At 41.1% G+C, this 23,459-nt stretch overlaps 1 protein-coding gene across 19 annotated transcripts in view; it reads right to left on the minus strand.

Annotated features, from left to right (window-relative positions):
* Nucleotides 1-23,459, minus strand: part of ARID1B (AT-rich interaction domain 1B) — a 436,238-nt gene that overhangs the window by 376,166 nt on the left and 36,613 nt on the right. For all 19 annotated transcript variants that reach the window (XM_082729553.1, XM_082729546.1, XM_082729550.1 and 16 more), the window contains exon 2: nucleotides 8,103-8,297. In XM_082729553.1, coding sequence (XP_082585679.1) covers nucleotides 8,103-8,297 — 195 coding nt within the window. The remainder of the gene's footprint in view (nucleotides 1-8,102; nucleotides 8,298-23,459) is intronic.

Here is a 23,459-nt window from a genome sequence, read left to right on the forward strand (position 1 = left end):
CGGGCTCTCTGCTTGGCAGGGAGCCTGCTTCCTCCTCTCTCTCTCTTCCTGCCTCTCTGTCAACTTGTGATCTGTCAAATAAATAAATAAAACCTTTAAAAAATACATAAATTAAAAAAAAAAAAAGAGACAAAGATACAGTCATCAAATCCATTGTCATGAAAGTTAAAGAGGAGTGAAAGTTAAAGCACAGAAGATAAGTCTTAAAAGTCCTTATTTCTATTCAGAATTCAGTGTACATAGTTTATCCTAATGTTGTGAAGTACATACTTATTTTCAGAACTACTTAGAAACTAGTCATCTGTTAACTGAGTAAGTAATTATTGGGTCTCTCTTTGCTTCCTTTTCTGACTCCAAATAAAGTTATTAGCATCTCAACATTATGATTTTCTACATATTAAAAAGGATAGAGAACATTCTACATACTCAGCATAAAACAGGTATTCAAAAGAATGAAGTTATCTGAGGAACTGTCAATTTAAAAGTAATAATTTAAAATTAGGGATGCCTGGGTGGCCCAGGTGGCTAACTGCCTGAGCTCAGGTCAATCCCTGCTGGGCTCCCTACTCCTCGGGGAATCTGCTTCTCTCTCTCCCTCTGCCCCTAGCCCCCACCTCCACTTGAACTGTCTCTCTGTGCTTGCTCTCAAAAATAAAATCTTAAAAAAAAAAAAGGTACATTAAAAGTAAATAACTGGTCGCACTGATTGTAACAAATCTGCCCATCTTTAAGGAAGAAAGAGCTCTTTCCCCTCTGGAAAAAAGTTTTAAAGAATGTGTTCGTAGTGATATTACCACAACCCATCAAGTGTCAAGCCATAAATTTCAGAAGATGGTATCTGAAGTCATAAGACTCTGAAACTTAAAACTAAAATGAAAAAAACATTAACCGACTATTATTTTAAAAGGAGCATCCAAGCTGGGAGATCCTGTAGTCCAAGCCCCTCATTTGGTAGATGAGCAGGGTGAGGTCCTGATTTATCAAACATCCCACACAGGCTACAAGCATGAATGAGCGAGAACTGCACTGTCCCAACTCCTGATTCTGGGCGTATTTCATCCCTTCGGGCCAGTGCTAAGCTCCTGACTCACTGGGCAGAGCCTGAGAACAAGCTCCCCTGAAGGATGGCACTGCTGCTGGCCCAAAACCTGCTCTGGGGTCCTTACCGACCGGTGTGCCTCCGACACCTGCTTGTCAACCCTGGCTGCATGGGGGTGTCACCAGTGGCGCTCAGAAAAAGACAGAAGGGGGCCTTAACATTCGGATGTCCTTGATATGAGCATCTGAACCCGGAGTGCTTAAAGCAACCTGGGAGATTCTAACATTCAGCAAGCTTGAGAACTACCAGCCTAAAATATGCCACTTAGTCACTGTAACTGTCCATTTGTCTTCTGGGATTTTTGTTGTCGTTCAGCTATTTCTGGGGCTGGTTGTGTTTCAGGGAGCACTGAAATAATGTGGTTGGTTGGTTTTACTGGTATCACCCATGAGCTTAATTTGAATTGTTTAAATTTTAACATAAATACCACATTTAATGTTTCTTTATTTGGAAAAGCAAATAAACCAAATTTATTTAAAATATACTCAAGCTATTCTAATACTCCCTAAAACATATGCTTAAGATTTACATCTCAAAAACAAAAACATACTAGAAAAGCTCAAGAGATATTTTAGTTGAAAGTCCATGAATGTAAAATACATAGAACTCATATGTGAGTGACAAAACAGTATAAACTACAAGCAGAGAGCAGGCACTGTATACCACATATAATCTTTAGACTATCTAGAACAATGTAGATGTTCAGATAAAAACACACATAGTATAAACTTTCTAATGTAAAAGCAGCTATCCAAACTACAAGAGAAATCATCTCACATTTTCTCATTGAAATTTCAAGGATGAAACCTGGTCTTTGCTCATTTTTAGGAAAAAGGCTAATGATTTAAAAATTTCTATTTAACTTGAAATGTGATCTCTTCAAATCCTCCTTTACTAAGAATGTCTCACTGAATCCTTCAAAATATGCTTCAATTCAACTACAATATAAAAAGTAAATACAACCAGTTAAGTATTCCAGAAATTTACATTTTAAGGAGCAAATAAAAATTATCATATCTACAAATCTTTTCAAAAATATTCTCTTGGTACAAAACTCCATCTACAGGGAACTTTGGCATCAAAGATAGTAGCATCTGCTATCTACTTGGAAGCAGAAATAGGAGGTGTAAATGTATTTTGTTGGTAAACCTTAAATACCTTCATGTTCACTGATGAAGAACAACTGAGGAAATCAAGACAAAATGTGGCCAACAAAAGACCATTATTTATACAAATCTGTGATCTGCTGAAAGGACTCCAAACATTTCAGGTGTACAAGCAAAGCAGCTTGGCTCCAAGTCCCTTAGTACAGAACATGCCTATTTAAAAATACTGCAAACACCACAGTAAAAGAAGTCTCTCAGCAGTCATTATTTTACTGCCCAAAATGTTTATCTTCATTTTATTCATGTATTTGTTCATTTATATACATACGGGTATCTCTGCACACATAGAATACACGCCTAATGCATTTAATATGCATATTGAGATAGATTTTGTTACACTAAGATACCACTGTCACACAATGTTCTGCTTTATACCAGCCTGTGCAAGCAAGCGTGTGCACACACAGGTGTGGGTGGGTATGTCTTTGGATGAACATAAACAATCAAAAAATTAAAACGGACACTAGGCACCCATCCTTCCCCATGAAGTCAAGCCTTCCTTTCTCATCCTATCACATCCCATTAGGCTCCTTAAAAATAGGAAGCCTAAGGTCCTCTTAGGCTAAACCAAAATTAAGCCTTGATTATTGAATTCACATTTAGGATTCAGAGACTGAGTCCAAACATTTCATAACCCCAAACTCTGGAATTATTAAGTCTTTAATCAATGCCCACCCCCACCCCCCCGCCCATTCATCATGACTTTTCAGAGCCATTGTTCAAACTGTATCAAGACATAATTTTGACTATATTTTTAAAAGTAAACACTTTTTACCAGAATAGATTGACAATATAAAGTAACACAGGTGGGAATCCTAGAACTTGCTTGGCTGCCTCAGTAACCCCAAAGAAAACATTTATTTTAACCAAACAATTGTAATGTTTGTCTCCTTTTAGAAACATCTGCTGCCAAAATAAACATTTGCATTGGAAGAAGTGTTTTGGCTGTTAAGATGGTACCAAATAAAATGCTTATGTTCTGAAATAAATATTTTACTCAAGAAACACGCAGCAAAAATAGACATATCCAAAGGGTGCAGAAGATAAAGACACAAATGAGAATACCTATTGATTTCTACAGTCTTTTTCAAAAGAACCTCAACTTCAATTAGGGTTTAAGTGGTAAGTTCAGATGGATCACCTCAACAAAAATAACTAATTTCTATTTAATTTTGCTAGAACATCTTTCAAAACAATGATTATATTCTTACTGTTATAGCATGCTCTTATTGTTGTAAATGTCTTTGCAATACAGATGTGTTTGTAAAAACTAAAAAGTCATGTTTTTCCATTCTAAAAACATTCATAAACTTAAATCTCTCACTTTGCCCTCTTTCCCTTTCCTTGGCTTTATAATGCCAACAGGCATTAGATTATACAAACTTATGCAGCAAGGTAAGGACAGTTAAAATATCAACCCACTAACCCTTGATAACTTGGAAAAAATCTCACACTACATGCAGTAATTGAAATGTGCTTGACACAAATAAATATACCTTTGCTTCTATAGCCTTTTTCCCCTGGGTGCTGTTTGTTTCATATGAAAATATTTTTTTAAAGCAACCCGGCACAGGCCTATGTATACATTTATGATCACAAAGGACAAAAGAAGTAAAACAAAACATTTGCTCACCCACATCCCTGATCCAGCAAAGGGTACCTTCATGTCTACGTTTTTTAAAAATCTGCAAAACTCAGGGTCCGAGTCTAGTAACCTTAAAGGTTATACTTCCTCTGTGTAGCTCTGTATTAGATGAAATCAACCAGTATACTTCTGTTAACCATCTCCAGGTTTGAATTCCAGGAGCCTGGAGGCAGAACATTCTCCACAGAGGCATAGAAAATTCATTTCCCCTCTCAGCTCAATAAAAACTCAAGCAGACTAGTTTTTAGAGCGCTGTGCAAAACTGATCTGTTTAGCCATGTACGCACCTGATGATGTGGGAGAATCGGCACATGAAAGACCACAACTCTAGTTCCAGTTAATAAACACCAAAATGATGCACTATTATCATGTCATACCTGAAGATCCAGTCATGAGTATATTTCAAAAATAAAATTATCACCATACCAGTCAAGAATCAGCAGGTTAACAGTAAAATCAAACACCCAGTGGCCACTTCCTCCTCTCAGAAACAAAAAGCAAGCAATGATACTATCCATGTTAAATTTCACATAAGCATGGCAGTCCTTTCTACCAGAATGCTCATTTAAAATTCCTATCACAGGAGTGGAATGCTAGCCAGGAATCAAACTGTGACCCCTGAGCCAAAGACAACTTACCACTCAGCTGGTAAGTGGGCAACTCAATTTACAAACTTGAATTCCTGCATTTTAATCCTTTGCAGAAATATATGAGCAATATTAAACGAACCGGATTCAGCTCATTAGAGGTTCACAATCCAAACACAGAAAGCTCTGGAGGCTATCCAAAGCGAAGTCATGCCTAGGTGGTGATGTCCACTCAATAAAAACTCAATGTCATCATTATCTTTCAAGTTTTTCCCTGAGAAACATTAGCAGACATGATTATAGAAATGCTCAGCCTATTACATTAATACTTGGAGAAAACACATAGGACCAGTAGCCAATCACTGTGCCAGGACCCTGTGTGTGGATAAATTCATAATTACCCAAAATTTACAAACAAAGCAACTCACTGAGAATTCCTCACCAAAAAAGCACTGGCTAAACCTAATGAAGTAAATGTGCCCTACTAACCTTCACCCAAAACCTTCTTAACTATTTTCTGTTTCAATTTCTAGACTATTGATTAGTCTACACCTAACTGATCACATGAACTTCGTATTATAAAGTATAATCTGTGTCCCCTTTAAACTGTTGCATTCAAAAATGCATTCACAGCTATTTTCAGCCTTTTAGGTATCAAAGCAAGATACTATATTTTAAGACTATATTATAACTAAATGAATGGGTGAAAAAGCAATACAGATTCCTTAGAACCCTCGATTATGATGAACTCAACATGAAAGGTTGACATTTTATTGCCATAGCATTCAGTTTCTTGCCAGATACACTATTTTCCTTTCATTATCAAAAAGATCTGTCCTTAATTAGAATTAGACATTTCTTCTGGTTAGCAGTAAAATACCTAATCTAAAATCTTAATTAAAAATTTGCTGAAATACTTGGGTGAGTTATCTTCATCATTTTGTCCCTTCAAATAAATCCAAGAGTTACTGGATTTCAGAACTATGTAAGAGCCACCAAGAACCAAAGAAAATTAAGACTACCGTATGCATTTGTGTATGTCCTCTACTTTTACCCTCATATTTGTGGGGAAGAAAATAATGAAAAAAATATTCCTAAGTAACCATTCCTTTTCTTAAAAAAAAATTGTTTTATTTTCGGGCACGTGGGTGGCTCAGTCTTGTAAGCATGTCCTGACTTTATTTATTTAATTGAGAGAGAGCGAGCATGCATGTGCACAAGCAGGGAGAGGACAGAGGAAGATGGAGAGAGAGAATCCTCAAGCAGATTCTGTGTGGAGCACGGAACCTGACCTGGGGCTTGATCCCAGAACCCTGAGATGATAACTACCATAACCCAAGCCAAAGTCAGATGCTTAACTGTCTGGACCTTCCAGATGCCCCTTGGGTAAATCATTCTTTACACACTCTTTCCATTTGTTGGATTTCTACTTTGGGATTGCAAACTATGCCAATGTGGAAACCTTATAATAAGACTTGAACTCATCACAGGAAAAGATAAAGGAGCATCTGGGGGCTTGCCATGAACACCACCTTTCGAAATGACTTTCAAATCTGAAATCAGGAAAACAGGAAAAAAAGAAGATGCAGAAAAACAAGGCGTGGTTAGCATCTACTTCTTTCCACTACTCCTGCTACTTCTTCTCTGCTGCCTCTACTCTCTTCCTGTGGCCAGGCTATCATACAGAACCATCAGCTCCCAAAGGAAATCAGCTACAGAGGAGAATTCGGATTTTGGCAGCCAGCGGCCTGGGCCTTCTTCCCCTCAACTAAGTGCAAATTAGATTAAGACTAGAAGAAGGAAGAGCGAATCACATCTTACTTTTCAATCATCTACAAATTATTCCCCCCTCACAATTAGTAACCTCAGCTAAAGATGTTTTACTCTAGGCAGCAAAATATTGCTGTAAAAAAGGAATCATGTTGAAGAAAATTAAGAGAGCAATTAAGTGTGCAAGTGACTGAGAGAATTCTGGACAGCCAATTTAATAAAGGAGAGTAAGAACTATTGACAGTAACAAGAGCTGTTTAAGGAACCAACAGCTAGGACGCAAAGGCTGAGCTACTTCTATCTTTCCCTACAACTACCTTAAAATAAAACTATCACCAAAGGAGGGACAAAAGATAAAGAGGAAAAACAATATTCAGTCTTAAAGGAAAAGGCTCAGATGCGACTTCATGAACACAGCTCTGGAGCGTGTAAGAGTGAATCATTCTCCACATCTACTTGAGAGAGAACCAAAGTCGGATTCAGTGGTTTTCCCCCCACAGATGATTTTTGGTCAAACACAAGGAAGATTTCCCAGTGAGGAAGTATATGAGACCCTGGAACAGGTTCCTGGCAACGTTATGGAAGAACCTATCTGGAGGGAGTAACACGCACCCAGCACCAGCCCCAATGCACCCCCAGGGGACAGACATGGTGTGGGGGGTTACAAGTAAAGCTTTCTGGTGTTTCTAGTGACTAAACACCCTAACGAGTCTCAGTCTAATTTAGTCTTTTCCTAATTTCATGCTTCCTCAGGCCAACATAACAAGGATCTACTCTCCAGTATCCAAGAGACCAGGTTTACTATAGGTAGAAGGTAGACGGTCATGTAAGGTGACTCCAACTATTCGATTCCAGAGAAAAAGGAGAAAAATACTGGGTCTTTAAAAGGAAGAAAACTCTTTTTTAAGTAAAAACACAAAACCCATCCAAATCTAAGAAAACAGATATACACCAAATGCTCTCTATGAAATTAATATGTTAAGAAATAAATGCAAAATAACATTTTGGGAGAATAAAAAACTTCTCTCAGAGTCGATGCCATTTTCATGGTTATTTATTCTTTAAATAATTAAAACTTCACCTGACAAAGTCTATTCACAGTTCAAAATCTGCCAGTCTGGCATCAGAAATGTTAGCAAGCCTAGTTCACTTAGGAGGCTTAGATGTATATAACTCGGCGCAAAATGTTGAAACTGCCTAACTTTTAACAGCCAGTAACACAGTAGCAGCCCTCTACCAAACGGGTATTTTCGTCCACTTTTTTCTAAGAAGCTCACTTTTCCTTTTCGTTTCTTTCTTTTCTTTCTTTTTTTTTTTTTTTAAGAGAAAGTGCGTGCACACGTACATGCAAGGGTGGGCAGGGGGCGACAGAGGGACAGGGAGAGAGAGAATCTTAAGTAGGCTCCCCGCTGGGACCCCAGGCAGAGTAGGGCTCCATCTCATGACCCTGAGATCATGACCCGAGCAGAAATCCAGAACCCAGTGTTTAATGGACTGAGCCACCCAGGCACACCACCCTCCTCAGTCCCCACCCCACTCCTCTTTTAAGCAGGCTCCCTGCCCAGCATGGAGCCCAACTCTGGTAGCAGTCACCGTCCTGAGATCAAGACCTGAGTGGAGCTTAACAACTTGAGCCACCCAGGGGCCCCATCACTTTTCCTTCTTTGAAAGAAAGGGAAACTGGATGTGTGGTTACTTGAAAAAACTACAGAAAGAAAAAAGAAAATCAGTGAAATGCCCCTAATTCTCTTAGTACCAATCTTAGGCAGACCGTAAGCAATAAAGACAAAAACGTCACCAAACTAAAGGGGGGTGGGGTTCTAACCAGCACAAACCTGCTGCTGTGGGTACTGCATTCCTCCCATGGCCCCGGGGGTCCGACCCTGGATGCTGATTGGATACCGCTGTGGGCCTGGGGGGCCGTAGGAGCCTCCTGGGTAAGGGCTGCTCTGCTGAGGCTGAGAATGAGGGTTACTGCCCATCCCGTACAACTGAGGTCTCTTCATCACCATGGGATCCATTGGGCTGCCCTGGGAAGAAATAAACAAAGACACAGATTATTATTTATTACAAAGGCAGAAATTTTATTATACTATCATATACATTAAAAACACAACTGTCCTTACTTTTGACAATACTAAAAATACATAATACATACAAATATCAAATCATTATGTTGTAACTAGTATGCTATCAGTCAATTATTTAATTTAAAAAAAAAAACGATAACAAGCTGGCAAAAGAGGAACGGTTAGAAACAAAGCCTAAATAGATACAAGACATTTACTGTTTACTTTAAGGAAGGTTTTAACAATTATGAGGGATCCTATGTAAACAAGAGTAGGAAAGAGTTTGCAGAGAGAAAACATCTAAAATTCTAATACATATATAAGAAATGAGCATGATAACCTCATTTCTCTCACCCAGCTACTTTCAGCTTACTAGTAATAAAGACAAAGTGTACTGAGTGGTTAGCAATGCTTTTTGACTTCAAAGTATTCTTAGAACAACTACTTTAATGTGGACCTGAGTCTGCAACTCCTGATCAAACATTAATGCATCTGAGTGCACATTAGAAAGTGAAAGGGTAGATTTCTGATAATACAGAATGTCTAGGGTAAAAATTTTCAAAGATCACTACTGCGCATGAATAGGCACCCAGACTCTGAGTCACAATCAACCTTCCCCCTGTCAGTATCATACCAAACATAACCAGATCCAAACTAGAATCTGAGTTTTATTTTGGGTTTGGTGAGTCAGCCCATGGGCCCCAGGGCCAAGGCCATTCAGGAGAGCCAGAACTCGAGCCTCTGCTGGGACTTTCTTGCCCTGGGTGTTTCAAAGGAGCAAAGCCAAGGTGGGGGAAGTTCCTCCGCGCGGTGTTACAAAAGCCTGCAGCATTCATCCAACAGATCCCTCCCGCCTGCCTGCCTGCCTTCCTTCCTTCCTTCCAAAACCATATATTGATCCCTACTGTATGCCAGATTCTATGTAATATATTAGAAGGCTTAAAAATTAGCAGAACGAGTGAGGAAGCGCCAGGCTCAAGGTGGGCATAGAGTGGAACAGAGCAGCAGCATAAAGCAGAGAGGCTCAAGGGAGGTGAGCTGTGTAGGAGGGCATGAGGGGACATAGGCAGTTCACATCCAAAGGACGGAGGAATCAGCAGAGGAGCTGAAGCAGGCAGAACCAGCACACGGGTGAGCCCCGCACGCCATCTTAAAGGCTTCAGATCGCATCTCGGGGTGAACCACTGGGTGCTTTGAACAGAGAGCTGCGGTGGGATCCAGCTTTCGGAAAGCCTGCTCTCCAGCAGTGGCCTGGAGGCAGGGCGGGCGGCCCTGGTGGGAGAAAGCCAGCCCAGATGCAAGTAATGGTGCAAATGCAACACGACTTAGAGACTGAGCGAGTGATGGAAGAAGGCAGGAGTCAATGGTGGCTCAACAGATGGTAAGACACCAACTGAGTCAGATATGCCGAGAAAGCAGCAGCTCTACCCTCTCCCCCACATGCCAGAGAGCCTTCAGAGTTCTACATAGGAAATCTGAGGTTCCTATAGGGAATCCAGCCGAAAACATCTAGAAGGAAGGGACCCAATGTGTTTATAGTTTGGGGAATAAGGGCTGACCTAGAATGATAAATAGGGAAAAGTCAGCAAACAGAGGATACATGCTCCTGGAGAGGCAGTGATTCTTCTGTTTTTACTCACTCTTGTATCTCCAGGACATAAGTCAAATAGTACACCTGGCACAAAATAAAATGTTCACCAAAAACTGGATAATATAAAAACTCAAGAACTTCATCTAGGAAGAATATATGAAATAAGAACAATGCGTAGAGGACAAAATTGTAAAGAATATCACCATTTTAGGGAGAAGGGAAAGGAGGAGCCCACAGGAAGCCAAAAGAACAGTCAGAAAACAGAGATTCTAGAGGATATAGAATCATGGAAAAGAAGGGAGTCATGGGGTGCCTGGGTGGCTCAGTGGGTTAGGCCACGGACTTCGGCTCGGGTCATGATCTCCCGGTCCTGGGATCGAGTCCCACATCGGACTCCCTGCTCAGCCGGGAGCCTGCTTCCTTCTCTCTCTCTCTCTCTCTGCCTGCCTCTCTGCCTGCTTGTGATCTCCCTCTGTCAAATAAATAAATAAAATCTTAAAAAAAAAAAAAAAAGAAGGGAGTCGTGCGTGGCAACAAATGAGGTGTACCAAATGCCAGCCAGGTGTCCAAGAGGTGAGGGTGAAAGCTTTTCTCCATGACTAGAAGGGAATTACTGGGTTTGGCAAGGAAGGCCTCATCAGAGGGGAGAGCAGAATGGGAGGGGAGAGGTGAGCCAGGAGCACGGACCGAAAACCCAAGCTGGGGAAGCTACAAGAGCTGGTGGTCTTCCCTCCCTCTGATCCCCCAGTCCGAGGCTGGTATGTGCAGTGTGCCAGTGTGCCAGGCACTGAAGAAAAATGAACAGCCAGTCCTGGAGAAATGACCAATTCCCTGAAGGAGACAGGCTGAACAAAGATTAGAACGCACACAGGAGGGGTGCCTGGGTGGCTCAGTGGGTTAAAGCCTCTGCCTTTGGCTCAGGTCATGTTCGTTCTCAGGGTCCTGGGATCGAGCCCCGCATCGGGCTCTCTGCTCAGCAGGGAGCCTGCTTCCTCCTCTCTCTGCCTGCCTCTCTGCCTACTTGTAATCTTTGTCTGCCAAATAAATAAATAAAATCTTTTAAAAAAAAAAAAAAAAGGCACATAGCAGACACCCTAACAGGACACACAAGGCACTGTGAGGAGGGAGCATCTTCATGGGTCTGCGATGGGCTTTACCAAAGCCTTCCAAAAGAGAAACTCAGCTCTGAGGGATTCTGAGGGATTTGCCAGGAACTCCATCTCACCTGAATGAAAATATGTGTAAGCCAAACAGTTCTGCTCAAAATTCACTATTTCATGGAATTTTAGATGTGTTACTTTCACAGTCAGGGAAATCTTATACTCACAAAGACGATACACTGATGTTACACAACCTGGGCTAACCTCACAATTCAACACACAAACATGTATGTTGATATAGTGTCATAAAACAAAAATCGAGTATTAAGAATTAAGTTTTCCCCAGAGTGATTTAAATTAGAACATATGCCTTACAAAAGCAAAATGTAATTATCTTCCCACTTTCTTTCAAAAGATAAAATAAAACTTTCTACGGAAGTGTGAAAATCAAGGCTTAGCTGGTGATCTCAGAATCCGCAGAATGAATGAATGGTCAACAGAGAGGCTGAGTAAATCAGATTTCAAGCTACATTTTGAATATGGAGTTCTGAGGCAGCCCTATCTTCACATTCAATCTGGATTAGCCAGGACATAGGAAAGGTCTACTGATTTCACTTCAAATAGTGTACCACCAAAACTGGCTTAATTGAAGCAGAAATTTAAAATGGAAAAAATGATTGGAATGTCTGTATTTTAATGCCATAGATAACAGTACAGCAAATTCATCTTACCGGTGACTAAAATTGTTTCCTATCTGTCTCATCATTGCCATAACCTCTCACAGTCCTACTTAAAATTCAATTAATTTGCACCCATGTGAAAAATGTTAGCCTAACCCTGAGAGTTCTGAAAATCAAAACCATGAAATACGCAAATTATCTGTACCTCTCAAAATGCATCTAATACCTTTCAGTGAGACTTCAGATATGAAAACAGATACTTATACAGTGCAAATTATTTAATTTTAACCTCTCTTTATGGCCTTGTGTTAAATACTCATCCACACCCCAAATTCATCCTGTGTGCACTTGCTATTTTTAACATTAAATCTGTACAAGGGCAGGATCTCAACCCCAGCTTCTCGCTATTACCTCTTTAGAGAAACCAAAGGCCAAAGCAAATCTAAGTCTATCCCAAAAAACCTAAAAGCCAAGTCTCTTATCATATTCACTTCTAACCCAAAACGATTTTGTGTGTTTCTCAGCTATCCGTCGGTTGATCTATTCGAAAGTACCATCATCTTCGCTCTTACATAAAATTTACAGTGTCTCAGAGACACTGTCCCCATGAAAACAGTCCTCAAGTACTCTAAATATGTTCTTCCAGACGGACATGCTTGTCCTCCCTGGGGGCCACTCCACAAGTGCTGCCATCTGAGCTTCAATTCTGTAGAACAAGCTGGGTGCTATGAAGGCCATGGCACGGAGCACCCATTTCCAAAGCGCTCAGCACAGCTGTGTAGGTTTAGTTACTCAGTGTCTCGTGCATTTTATTTCTTGGTAAGACTCTCTTGCAACTCCTCCCAAATTCAGAGAAACTTTTGTGTGTCCACATATATGTGAGTCGGACACCACACACGCACGTGTCGCACACATGCTTTCCTAGATTTCCTTTTGGGAAGCTGCCACTGCTACCTACCTCCTCCCAAATCCTCAGAAGGTTTTCCATTCCCAGGAAGACGAAATAAGGGGAACAATGTGTATTTTTTCAATGTACACTTGAATATAAATTCCAGGCAACTGAGGCGGCACAGTTAAGCTAGATTATAGGTAAAAGAGGTTTATCAAAGGCTGGCCTCAGAACTCAACAACACTTTATTTATTTATTTATTTTTTAAGATATCTATTTATTTGAGAGAGAGAGAGAGCGAGAACATGAGCAGAGGGAGGGGCAGCAGGCAGAGGGAGAAGCAGACCCCTAGCTGAGCAAAGGGCTGGACCCCAGGACTGGGACTAAGACCTGAGCCAAAGACAGAAACCCAACCAACTGAGCCACCCAGGCACCCCTCTAACAACTCTTTTAAAAGATGATCCAAATTAAACAACAGCTTATATACTTTCAGTATACTTTGGATAGACTTTTTTTTTTGTTTTAAAGTAGGCTCCACTGTGCGTGTGGAGCCAGGAATGTGGGGCTCAAACTCACAACCCTGAGATCAAGACCAGAGCGGAGATCAAGACTCGGATGCGTTAGCACCTGAGCCACCAAGGCAACCAGACAGACTTGATGCTTCTTATAATTATTCCTTCATTACCACTCTTCCAGAGTATGCCTACGTATGCATTTATAATAAAGATATCGATGTAATTGTATTTACTACTAAATATCAAGGTAAGGATATAGTTTATTAGTTTATTTCTGAATACAGTATTTCACCATTTTTTCAGCCCAATTCCTGAGACCACAAATAGAAGAAAGGCATTGCAAAACCCACTGAAAGAACTATTGTATTTTCTGGATTTATAATCATATCTATATATCTGGATTAAATAAGAGCTCAGAGAAACTCTTTCCATTTTGAACCACTATTTGGGAGAATATTCTATCATACCAGCAGCTAAAGAGAACTTTGTGGTAATACAGCATTACCTATAAAATGACAAAAATAATGAAACCCAATTTGAGAAAATGAGTGTTTGCACTAGTGGATTTTATACCTACTAGGAGGCTTTTCACCACTACTTCACTCTGAGAGATAACACGAGAATGAGCTTTAAATAAAAGCTTTAAAAACTATACGTTGTTCCAACTCTTATCCTCTCTCTCTAATGGGGCAGGAGTGTGATTTATCCCAATCGGCCTGCGGCTACGCGATTCCTAATACTCATGGGAGACGGCATGGTCCAGTGAAGAACGTGTGGGCCTGGCTGCACGGTGGACCCACGCCCTCACCTCATCACTTACCCCAACTGTGTGACCCTGAATAGGTTGCTTATTAGTCTTCTCAGTCACTAAATGGAAGAAATAATACCTAACTCAAAAGGAATGTGAAAATCAAATTAGAAAGAACTGTAACAGGCCTCAGAGCTACTTACCAATTGTTCAAAGAAGAAAACTAGAACAACCCCACTCTTCAACAATCCCAGAATATGTGAACAAGCCGTATGTGAACACATGAGCAGAGTGGGCCAGAGACATGGAAAAGTACACACAAAACAATGCCAAATGTTTAAGAGCGATGTGCATGAATTACGACTATGTGAAAATCAGGCTGATAAGGATCAGAGCCAGCACAGTGACCTGTACGGAGTGGCCGTCTTATCGTGAAGCCATCTATGTTTACTCTTCTGTGATAATGTCTAAATATAACTCAAAAATGCCCATTTTTTCCCAGGCACGCTGCAAACATTACTATGGCTTTCTGCAGTGCGGGGCTGGATGGGGCACAGCTGTCCCACACTCGTTCTCCCCCCTCCCCACACCCACACCCCATTCACAGCATGCACGAGCAGGGGACAGCTGCTGGTCCTCCTTCTGACGGCACTCCTGCTCTCCCCTCTGGTCTGAACCCAAGCTCGCTCAAGTCCTGGTTCAAGGACAGCAGAGCTTTGGCCTTCACCACCCGCCAGAAATACCATCTATGGGACCTACCCCAAGAATCTCTCCTGGCCTACTTGTAACAGACTCCTCGGTTGCCTTGTATTGTTACTGAACTCGTGTACTAGTTGGTTGTTTTTCATGTGTTATTTCTTATCTCCCAAGTAGTCGAAAATGGCAACGTCTATGCTTTGCACGTCCTCATGTCTCACTTAGCACACAGCACAGATGACTTAGACTGTGCTGACTCAGTAACTCCACGGGAATGTGATCACATCAAGTAAAATATTCTCAAAAATAAAAAGTAAAAATCACTGACCAATTTCTGTATTGATTCTGTACATAAATGCAGAAGACATATGTAAAGCCAATAATATACAATGCAACATCCTTGGTCAAGTTTTTCTAATGGCGTTAAAATCAGTTTAAATCAAAAAACAGAGGAGCAAGGCGCTAAAGGCTTTTCCTTCATTTCATATTCTTCTTCAAGCCAGAAAATAACAACATTCTCAGTTACCACTGTCACCACTACCACAGAATCCAATTACCAAGGACACTGTCATCCCAGATGACATACTGAAGGCTGGAGTGTGAGGACTTGCCCAGGGCTGCAGCACTCGAGCAGAGCCAAGACCGGAACACGAGTGTCCTGACTCGGGCCCACGGCCCCCTGCACTATAGCATGCATCCCTGTCCGCCATGAAACCAAGGCAGGAGAAAGTGTAACCCACCATCTAAAACCACCGTGTTCTTACTTGTACTAATGACAAGACACTACTTATTTCTGAAGATCCGAACTTCAAATCGGAGTATTAGCCTTCGTTCTGTCAATACAGGAATATCTGTTATACTCTACAATGGTAGGGAAAGGATCAAGAAGTAGAATTCTAAGCCATCGGTCATGGCGGAAAAGGCTGTTGGTTGCTGGTCCTAAGAACCACGGTGCCCTCTAACCAGGATGCCACCTGCAGTGAGGGAAGAGGGGCAGGGAGGGACCAAAATACTCCTACTGGCTTGGAAATATGACCCTGTCAATACTTTTGGTTTGGGTTTCATTATGGCAAGCTAAATAGAACATATATATTTGTGGAATCACAGAATGAAATTTGAAGTAAGAGGGAGGGCAAGGGGATAAGGAAAAAAAAATTGTAAAAATGGGATCGTAGGCAATTTTTTTTAAAGATTTTATTTATTTATTTGACAGAGATCACAAGTTGGCAGAGAGGCAGGCAAAGAGAGAGGAGGAAGCAGGCTCCCCGCTGAGCAGAGAGCCCGGTGCGGGGCTCGATCCCAGGACCCTGAGATCATGACCCGAGCCGAAGGCAGAGGCTTTTTAACCCACTGAGCCACCCAGGTGCCCCAGATTATAGGCAATTATTATTTGTGCAGTTTTTATCTGAAAGAAACATGTTTTGATGCGTAATTTTATTTTTTTAACATTTTATTTATTTATTTGAGAGAGAGGGAGAGAGAGAGAACAAGAGCAGATGGAGGGGTGGAAGGGCGGAGGGAGAAGCTGAATCCCTTCTGAGCAGGGAGCCTGACAGAGGACTCGATCCCAGGTCCTTGGGATATGATCTGAATAGAAGGCAGATGCTTAATCGACTGAGTCACCCCAGGCTCCCCTTGATATATAATTTTAAATAAAGAAGCTTGGCACATATATATTATCCTTAAACAGGACAGAAGTAGAAGACACAATATTTTTTCCTAACTATATTCTAAATTTAAAATACCATTGGATTTTCATTTTTCAGAATTAAGATTAGCCATAAAATATTAATATGTTGTTACATATGTATGGAGTGACTTCCATAAACTACCAATAAAAAACAACATTCAGAAGCTGTGATTCTGAAGTCTTAGACATACTCTATAAAATGCATCCATCATGGATGTATATCCAAAATTAACATATCGTGAGTGTCAGGGGTCAATGAAATGTCCTCTAGAAACCCATCCGAAGACCCTCCTGACCTACATTATCAAATAATAACCAATATCTACCATGCATTTCCAAAACACTTTAATACATTTCCATTTGATCACAATTCCTAAGATTCTCTGGATAAAGAGACGACAAATCTTAGCACAGGAAAGAATCTCACTGGTTCACAGCTGTGTATAACACGAATCCCCTAAGTGTCTACAACCATGAAAGGTTATGAATTCCTTCCTTCTACATAACAGAAATCTGTTCCTTGAAATTTACATCCATTTGAAAGGTTTCACTTAGGGCCTTCTGCAGAATATCTGACAACAGCCGTATCTATTTCCTTTCTCTGAGCAAAATACGCCGATTCTTAGTTCCCCTAACACAAAAAAATCTTATGGGGTGGAACCTGCTCCTCTTCCACAAAGCTTACATTGGTACTCATGTAAGAGGATCTGCACACTTGTCCCGCAGCCCCGTCATACTCATGATCCATCCCAGGAGCTGCAATGAAACCCCACTTTCCCCCTCCCATGACTCAGTTGGGCAGACGTTGGTCTGTATCTCTGCTTATTTTCATTTTGCCTATTTCCGGTCACCATTCTACCCTGACATCTAACATATTCACTGTATCTCCCACCTTGTCTTCAAACACCAATTAAATCGGCATGCCATTTCATTCATGTCTTTGCCCATGTCACTGACAAAAATATTGAAGAGGTCAAGGAAGAGGACAGGGCCTTCGGCTAACCACTAGTGCCATTCAGAGACTGACACAGCTTCAGGCATCAGCATTCTTAGAGGAAGAGAAATTGGGAAAATCCTTCCCACTGATCAAAGCACTCTGCCGATTTGCTTACTATGCAAGCAAAAACATCCACCGTGGGTGACAACCTCTTCCCTGCTTCAAATCCCCCCATCTTTTTCATATAAAATAAACAGTCCGTGGCTTAGATAAAACACTTAGAATTCTGGCAATACAGGTGTAAGGGAAAGGGGAAGGAGTTCAGAGTCAGACAAACCTGGGCGGGAATTTTGCCTGTGCAACCTACTAGCTGCGTAACTTTGGCTTAAGTCTAATAGGGTACATTGGTGTTCACCTCTTTTGTTGTTAAGGGATCAAATGAGGTACCACAGGATTTATCACACAGTAAGAGCTTCCTAAATCTTTTTCTTTTCCTCTTAACAAATTAGCAAACTGAAGTCAGAGTGAAATCACTCAATAATTTATTTATTTTCTTGTCTCCTGGCATACTGTTAATTAAAGGTAAAAATTTTGTTTTCTTCATCTTTGTGTACCTAGCACTTTGCACAATGCCTGGCATCATTAACATTTGTTGAACAGAAAAAGCAATGACATGCTCGACACCACGTGGCCAGTTACACAATAGGACTCTAATTGGAAAGCAGGCTTCTCGATAGTCAATAGGTACAAGAGGAAAAATCAGGCGTAACTGCAGACAAGGCTTCACTTTTTACAAGTTCATCTAAGCCATAGCTTCCATTACCTCCTCATGCCTGTGGCTCCCAGATGTATCTCCCTTGGCTGTTTCCCTGAGCCCCAGGGCTCTCTACCCAACCGCCACCCAATCTTCCTGCCTGGATGCGTGGGATACTCCCCACGTGCTTCTGATCTCAGTGGAAGACACCCCACCCAGATGGACAAGTTGGAATCCAGGGATGCGTTCTGACTCCTTCCTCTCCCACCACAGCCATCCATCCCTCACCAAATCCAGTCAGCTGGACCCACCACCGCTGCCAAAAGGAAATTTGCCCCCTCGGACCATACTGGCCTCTCTGGGGCTCTGGAAAAACCACATACTTTCCCACCAATGGACTTTCAACTACGCCGTTCCCCCCATGTAGAAGGAGCTCCATGCTCCTGCGGAACCCAGCGCCAGCACGCTATCCTCAGAGAAACCCTCCCTGGACACAGAGTGAGGCAGGATCCCCTCAGAAAACACTGTGCCTTTCCTTCATGGCCCCCAGTAAAGCCTACAAGAACATTTAGTTGTGTGACTATTTGATAAAAGTCTGTCTTCCCAGCTAGACTGTCCCACAGGAACAGGAATGAAGAAGTGAAAAGACAAATATTAAACCCATTTATAGCTATCATCCAGATACCAAAGAATAAGCCAAGAAAATACTCAGTTCCCCAGTCTGGGGTGGATTTTTATAAACTGGCAAAACCTATTATTTGCCTAATCCTCCAAGCTCAGCAACTTATTAAGTCAATTCAATGTGTAAATTACTGTCTGACTGAAACATACTCTTAAATTTAATTTAGCAAATGTAATAACTTTATGAATAAACCAAAGTGTATATATATTTTTTTTATTTCAAGTGTTGATTAGATCTAAAGGGAATATCAAAATAGTAATGGTATATATTTCTATTTTCCCTGGATTTCTTATTTCTCACTATCCAAAAAAAAAAAACTGTAGAGCTATTACCATGGCTTTAACTATTGCTAAAATTTACATCTCTAAGTAAGCGCTATCATTCATATTCATGTGTCACTACTGACAACGGAGTAGCAGTCTCATTTAAGAAAGAGAAATAATATGGTATATTTCCCATATAAATACAGATTTAAATCAGAAAGGAAGTTTTTGTGGGAATATGTCAAATTTCAACCTCATTCCTTTTAGCTGTGATGCCGAAGGATCTCTCTGCATGTCAGCTCTCTGCATCTGTTACTCATCTAAACACCAAGAACACTACCACCATCGCTTCAGCGCTGTTATAGAATTGTAGATACTAGAGTTAAGTCCTTGGCCCATAACAGGCTTTTAATAGGGATAGGTTTTATTATTGTCATTATTGTGTGAAAGTGAACTCCAGAATAATCACTATGAGGCACGGATACTCTCCACCCCTCCACTCACATACAGAAGACAGACGCTGCTCATCAATCCTAGAATTCATTTTCCTGAAGTCCAGTAAGCCTCAGAATCTTTCACCCTGTACAGTGGCAGGAAGCCACTAGTAATTATCAGATTTTGCAAGCAAGCAGAAACCAACTTGCTGTGTATACTAAAGGAAAAAGCATAAAGTTTTACACCAGGCAGACCGGGGTTCATATTCCTCTCCTGCTGCCGACTAGCCATGAAGTGTTGGGTAAATTATTCCAGTGCTCTAAGCCTGTTTTCTCACCTTTCGAGGGAAGTTAATACCTCCCTCACAAACACAGCCTTTCTGGGGGTGCCTGGGTGGCTCGGTGGGTTAAAGCCTCTGCCTTCCGCTCAGGTCATGATCCTGGGGTCTTGGCAGGGAGCCTGCTTTCTCTCTCTGCCTGCCTCTCTGCCTACTTGTGATCTGTCAAATAAATAAATAAAATCTTTAAAAAAACAAAAAACAAAAAGAACACAGCCATTCTGAAGATGTTTGGTATGTGAACTGCACGGATCAACAAGTCCAAGGACACGTCAGAGTGGCACTGAAAGACAAACGAGAAGTTACTGGTTTCCCCAGCGATTGCCATGGTGACCAACATGCCTATTTCAAACTATTCTATTAACTTTTTGAAATTAACTTTAAAATTGCATGAAAGAAAATGCCAGTACAAATATTACGAATGTTAACAACTAATGTGGCTATCTCTAGACAAAGAGAGCCTGCTGTGCTTGATACACAGGCTACCTACCAGCCCCCGGTGCAAATGTGCTTTCTGGAGACATGGCCCTATTAAAGATCCACTTTATCAGAGCCATAGTTAAGTTAAAGCATCTACTGGTAGTAGTGTAATGTGACTGTTCAAAGCACAAAAAGTTAGTATGACTACTATACAATTGACCCCTTGAATACATGGGGGTTAGGGGCACTGACCCCATGCAGAATCAAAAATGCACTTATGAGTTCTGACTCTCCAATAACTTAACTATTATTGGCCTACTCTTGGCCGGAAGCCTTACCAAAAACATAATCAATTAACACATATTTTGTATGTTCTACGTATTATATGTTCCATGTTATACGTATATATACTATATTCTTTAAAAAAGTATACCAAAGAAAATATTAAGAAAATCATAAGGAGGGACACCTTGGTGGCTCAGTCAGTCGAGCACTTGATGGCAGCTCAGGTCTTGATCTCAGGGTGATGAGTTTGGGCCCTACACTAGGCTTGGAACCCACTTACATATTTTTAATATTTATCTATTTTAATATATATAATATAAATATTATAGGATATATGGTTTCTATATTTCTAATATATAAAATACATAATTTATAATATGTATATTTAATATATTATATATATTTTTAAAAAGAAAATCATAAGAAAAAGAAAATACATTTATAGCACTATATTCATCAAAAAAAAAAAAAAAATCCACATATAAATGGCCCCATGCAGTTCAAGTCCACTCTTCAGTACAGACTGTAAAAGGGCAATTCAATGCATGTACAAGGCCTAGCCAGGATCCTCACTGAAGGAAAGAAGATCGCTACGGTGATGCTATTACGACGGTGGATAAAACGAGAATCCGGAGGATATTTCAAGTGCTGGACCCAAGTTAAATACCCCAACAGCCGCGACTGCACTGAGGTCTGGGGAAGAATCACCTCATCCCAAGAAAAGCGTGCAATAAAAGGGAACACACGGGAAAAAGAAGGGTGCGTGTTAAGGTATTACTGGGGAGAAGGATGGGGCTGCAGTATTTCTCCTAAATGTACTAAAGCTGGCAAAACACATACTGAATAGATGTATTTTAAATACTTAAAAAAAAAAAAAAAATCCTCAGAAGGAGCTCCTGGCTAGCTCGGTCAGAAAAGAGCGTGACTCTTGATCTAGGAGTTTCACGTTCAAGACCCACATGGGGTGCAAAGATTACTTAAAAAAATTGTAATAAAGTTAAGGGGAAAAAAGGAAGTGTTTTAAAAAACAATAATCCTAGGAAGATACCACAAAAATGTTTTTAATTAAAAAAATAAAAAGCCATCTTCCAGGTTAAAATCCCGCTCTGGTAGATAACCTGAAAATATGATTTGTGGGAAAGGGTATCTCAACTTTCAAGATGTAGTAAGACTTCTGCCCCCTCAGGTTTCCTACTATGCTTTTTAAAAGCTCTCAAACCAGCCATTAAAGATTTGAAATGTGCCATCTGTAACCCAGAAACCTCCCTTATTTGTTTTTATAAGTTTCAAAAAGTGCTTTCATAACCCCCACTTTTCACATGTGACCCTGCTCCCTCCTCTTCCCTAAAGAGGGTATAAACAGACCTGGTCCCCTAGCAGTGCCTCCCAGGGCAGGCGGCCCACTGTCAAATTCTCTGGTTTAAAATCAGGAGAGCAACTATCCAATGAAAACATACCCAGTATTTTTAAATCTCTGTACAAATTTTAAAAAGCAGATTATCCCAAAACTGTGGCTGACAAAGCTTGCATCAGGGAAAGGAGAGGGTGCAGAGACGGGCCCCCAATGTAACAGCACAACTGCTTGCCATGGCAGGTGGAGCTTAACTCTCCAACTCCCCAGCCACTGGGTCTTCTTTGGTGCAGCAGAGTGGGGTCAAGTGCGCAGACTCTGGAATTAAGGCTGGCCTGCACAGGGGGTCACCACTTACTGTGTGTGTGATCTCTGACAGATCCTTCTAATCTCCAAACTTAAGCTTCCCCCTCTGAAAAGTTAGGATTATAACAGTAACCACCTCATAGCACTGTCCTCAGTATGAAATAACACAGTAGATACAAAGCACAGTGCCTGGCACATGGTGACCGCTCACGTGTGAGCGCCTGTTCTTCCTGAGCAGTCACAACTGTGAGTATCCCAGGGGCAAGATGAACCCTTACAGCCCCTTCCCGTTCCAGCATTCTAGAACCGGCCCTCCTCCGTGCCAGAACGTCCACCTGTCGTGAGTAAGTAATCAAAAGTAAGGAGGACAGTTAGAGACTGTTTCTCCTTTCTGCCCCATTCTTTGACTAGAACTCTTACCCATAAACTGCCCTTAACGCCAAAAGAGCAGGGAAAAGGCTACAAAGAAGTCTAAAGAATTCAAAGCCCAGAAGGTCAACAACCAAATAATCAAGGCTCACCTTTGGGTGCCACACCTGCCACCTGCCACGTCTTCGATAATAAACCTAGACAGCCCTCATGCACACCTCCGTGCCAAAGCACTAAGGCACACCCCTTTCTAGAACGCCTTTGCACCCAACACACCTTTGGTACCTGTAAACTGAAGAAACTCTTCCTGATTCCAGAAAGTCCAAGATAAAGTATTCTGCTTTCTCTGCCACTATCTCATTTAACAGATAATAAACATCTACACAACCATTTGCAACCCTGCTTACGTGGCCTCTCATCAGTGAGCACCTGAAGGGCAGAAATGGTGTCTTCCTCATCCTAATTCTCCTTATAGCCCCTACTTCTCATACAGCAACAATTATTGCTCCTGTTACTTAATAAAAAACTAAACAAAACAAAACACCCTCAAGTGCACCTTAACCCTTACCTCTCCAAGCTACCTTCTCCAAAATAATACTGTACTGCCTTCTAGACGTTTCAACTAGACGTAATGAAAACTATGACACTGGATCCCAAGTCTGGCTTACAGCAGGCACTTAACAAATATTTAGTGTATGAATGTGAGAAAGACATCCAGTTGTGTCTCCTATTCCCAGTGTGACTTCTCCTATTATAATGCTCCAAACATAGGCATTTTTTTTTAATTTCCTGTCTATAAATGTTACTATTTCTAATATCCTTATAACATCATTTCCCAAACTATGTTTACAGCTGTTACTATAATTAAGCATGTTAAAATGTCTAGGCTGCTGGGGAATCAGAGATGGATCTGAACCAGGACCTTCCACCTTCAAGGAGACTGGAACCTAGAGGGGGCGAAGTAATCTCTACACCCAGTGTGAGGCTCGAACTCACAACCCTGAGGTCAAGAGTCACACACTCCACAGACTGAGCCAGCCAGGCACCCCTTATTCTGTTCATTTCTGGCGGGGGG

Source organism: Mustela nivalis (assembly GCF_964662115.1).
Source record: "Mustela nivalis genome assembly, chromosome: 5".
NCBI classification, from domain to species: Eukaryota; Metazoa; Chordata; class Mammalia; order Carnivora; family Mustelidae; genus Mustela; species Mustela nivalis.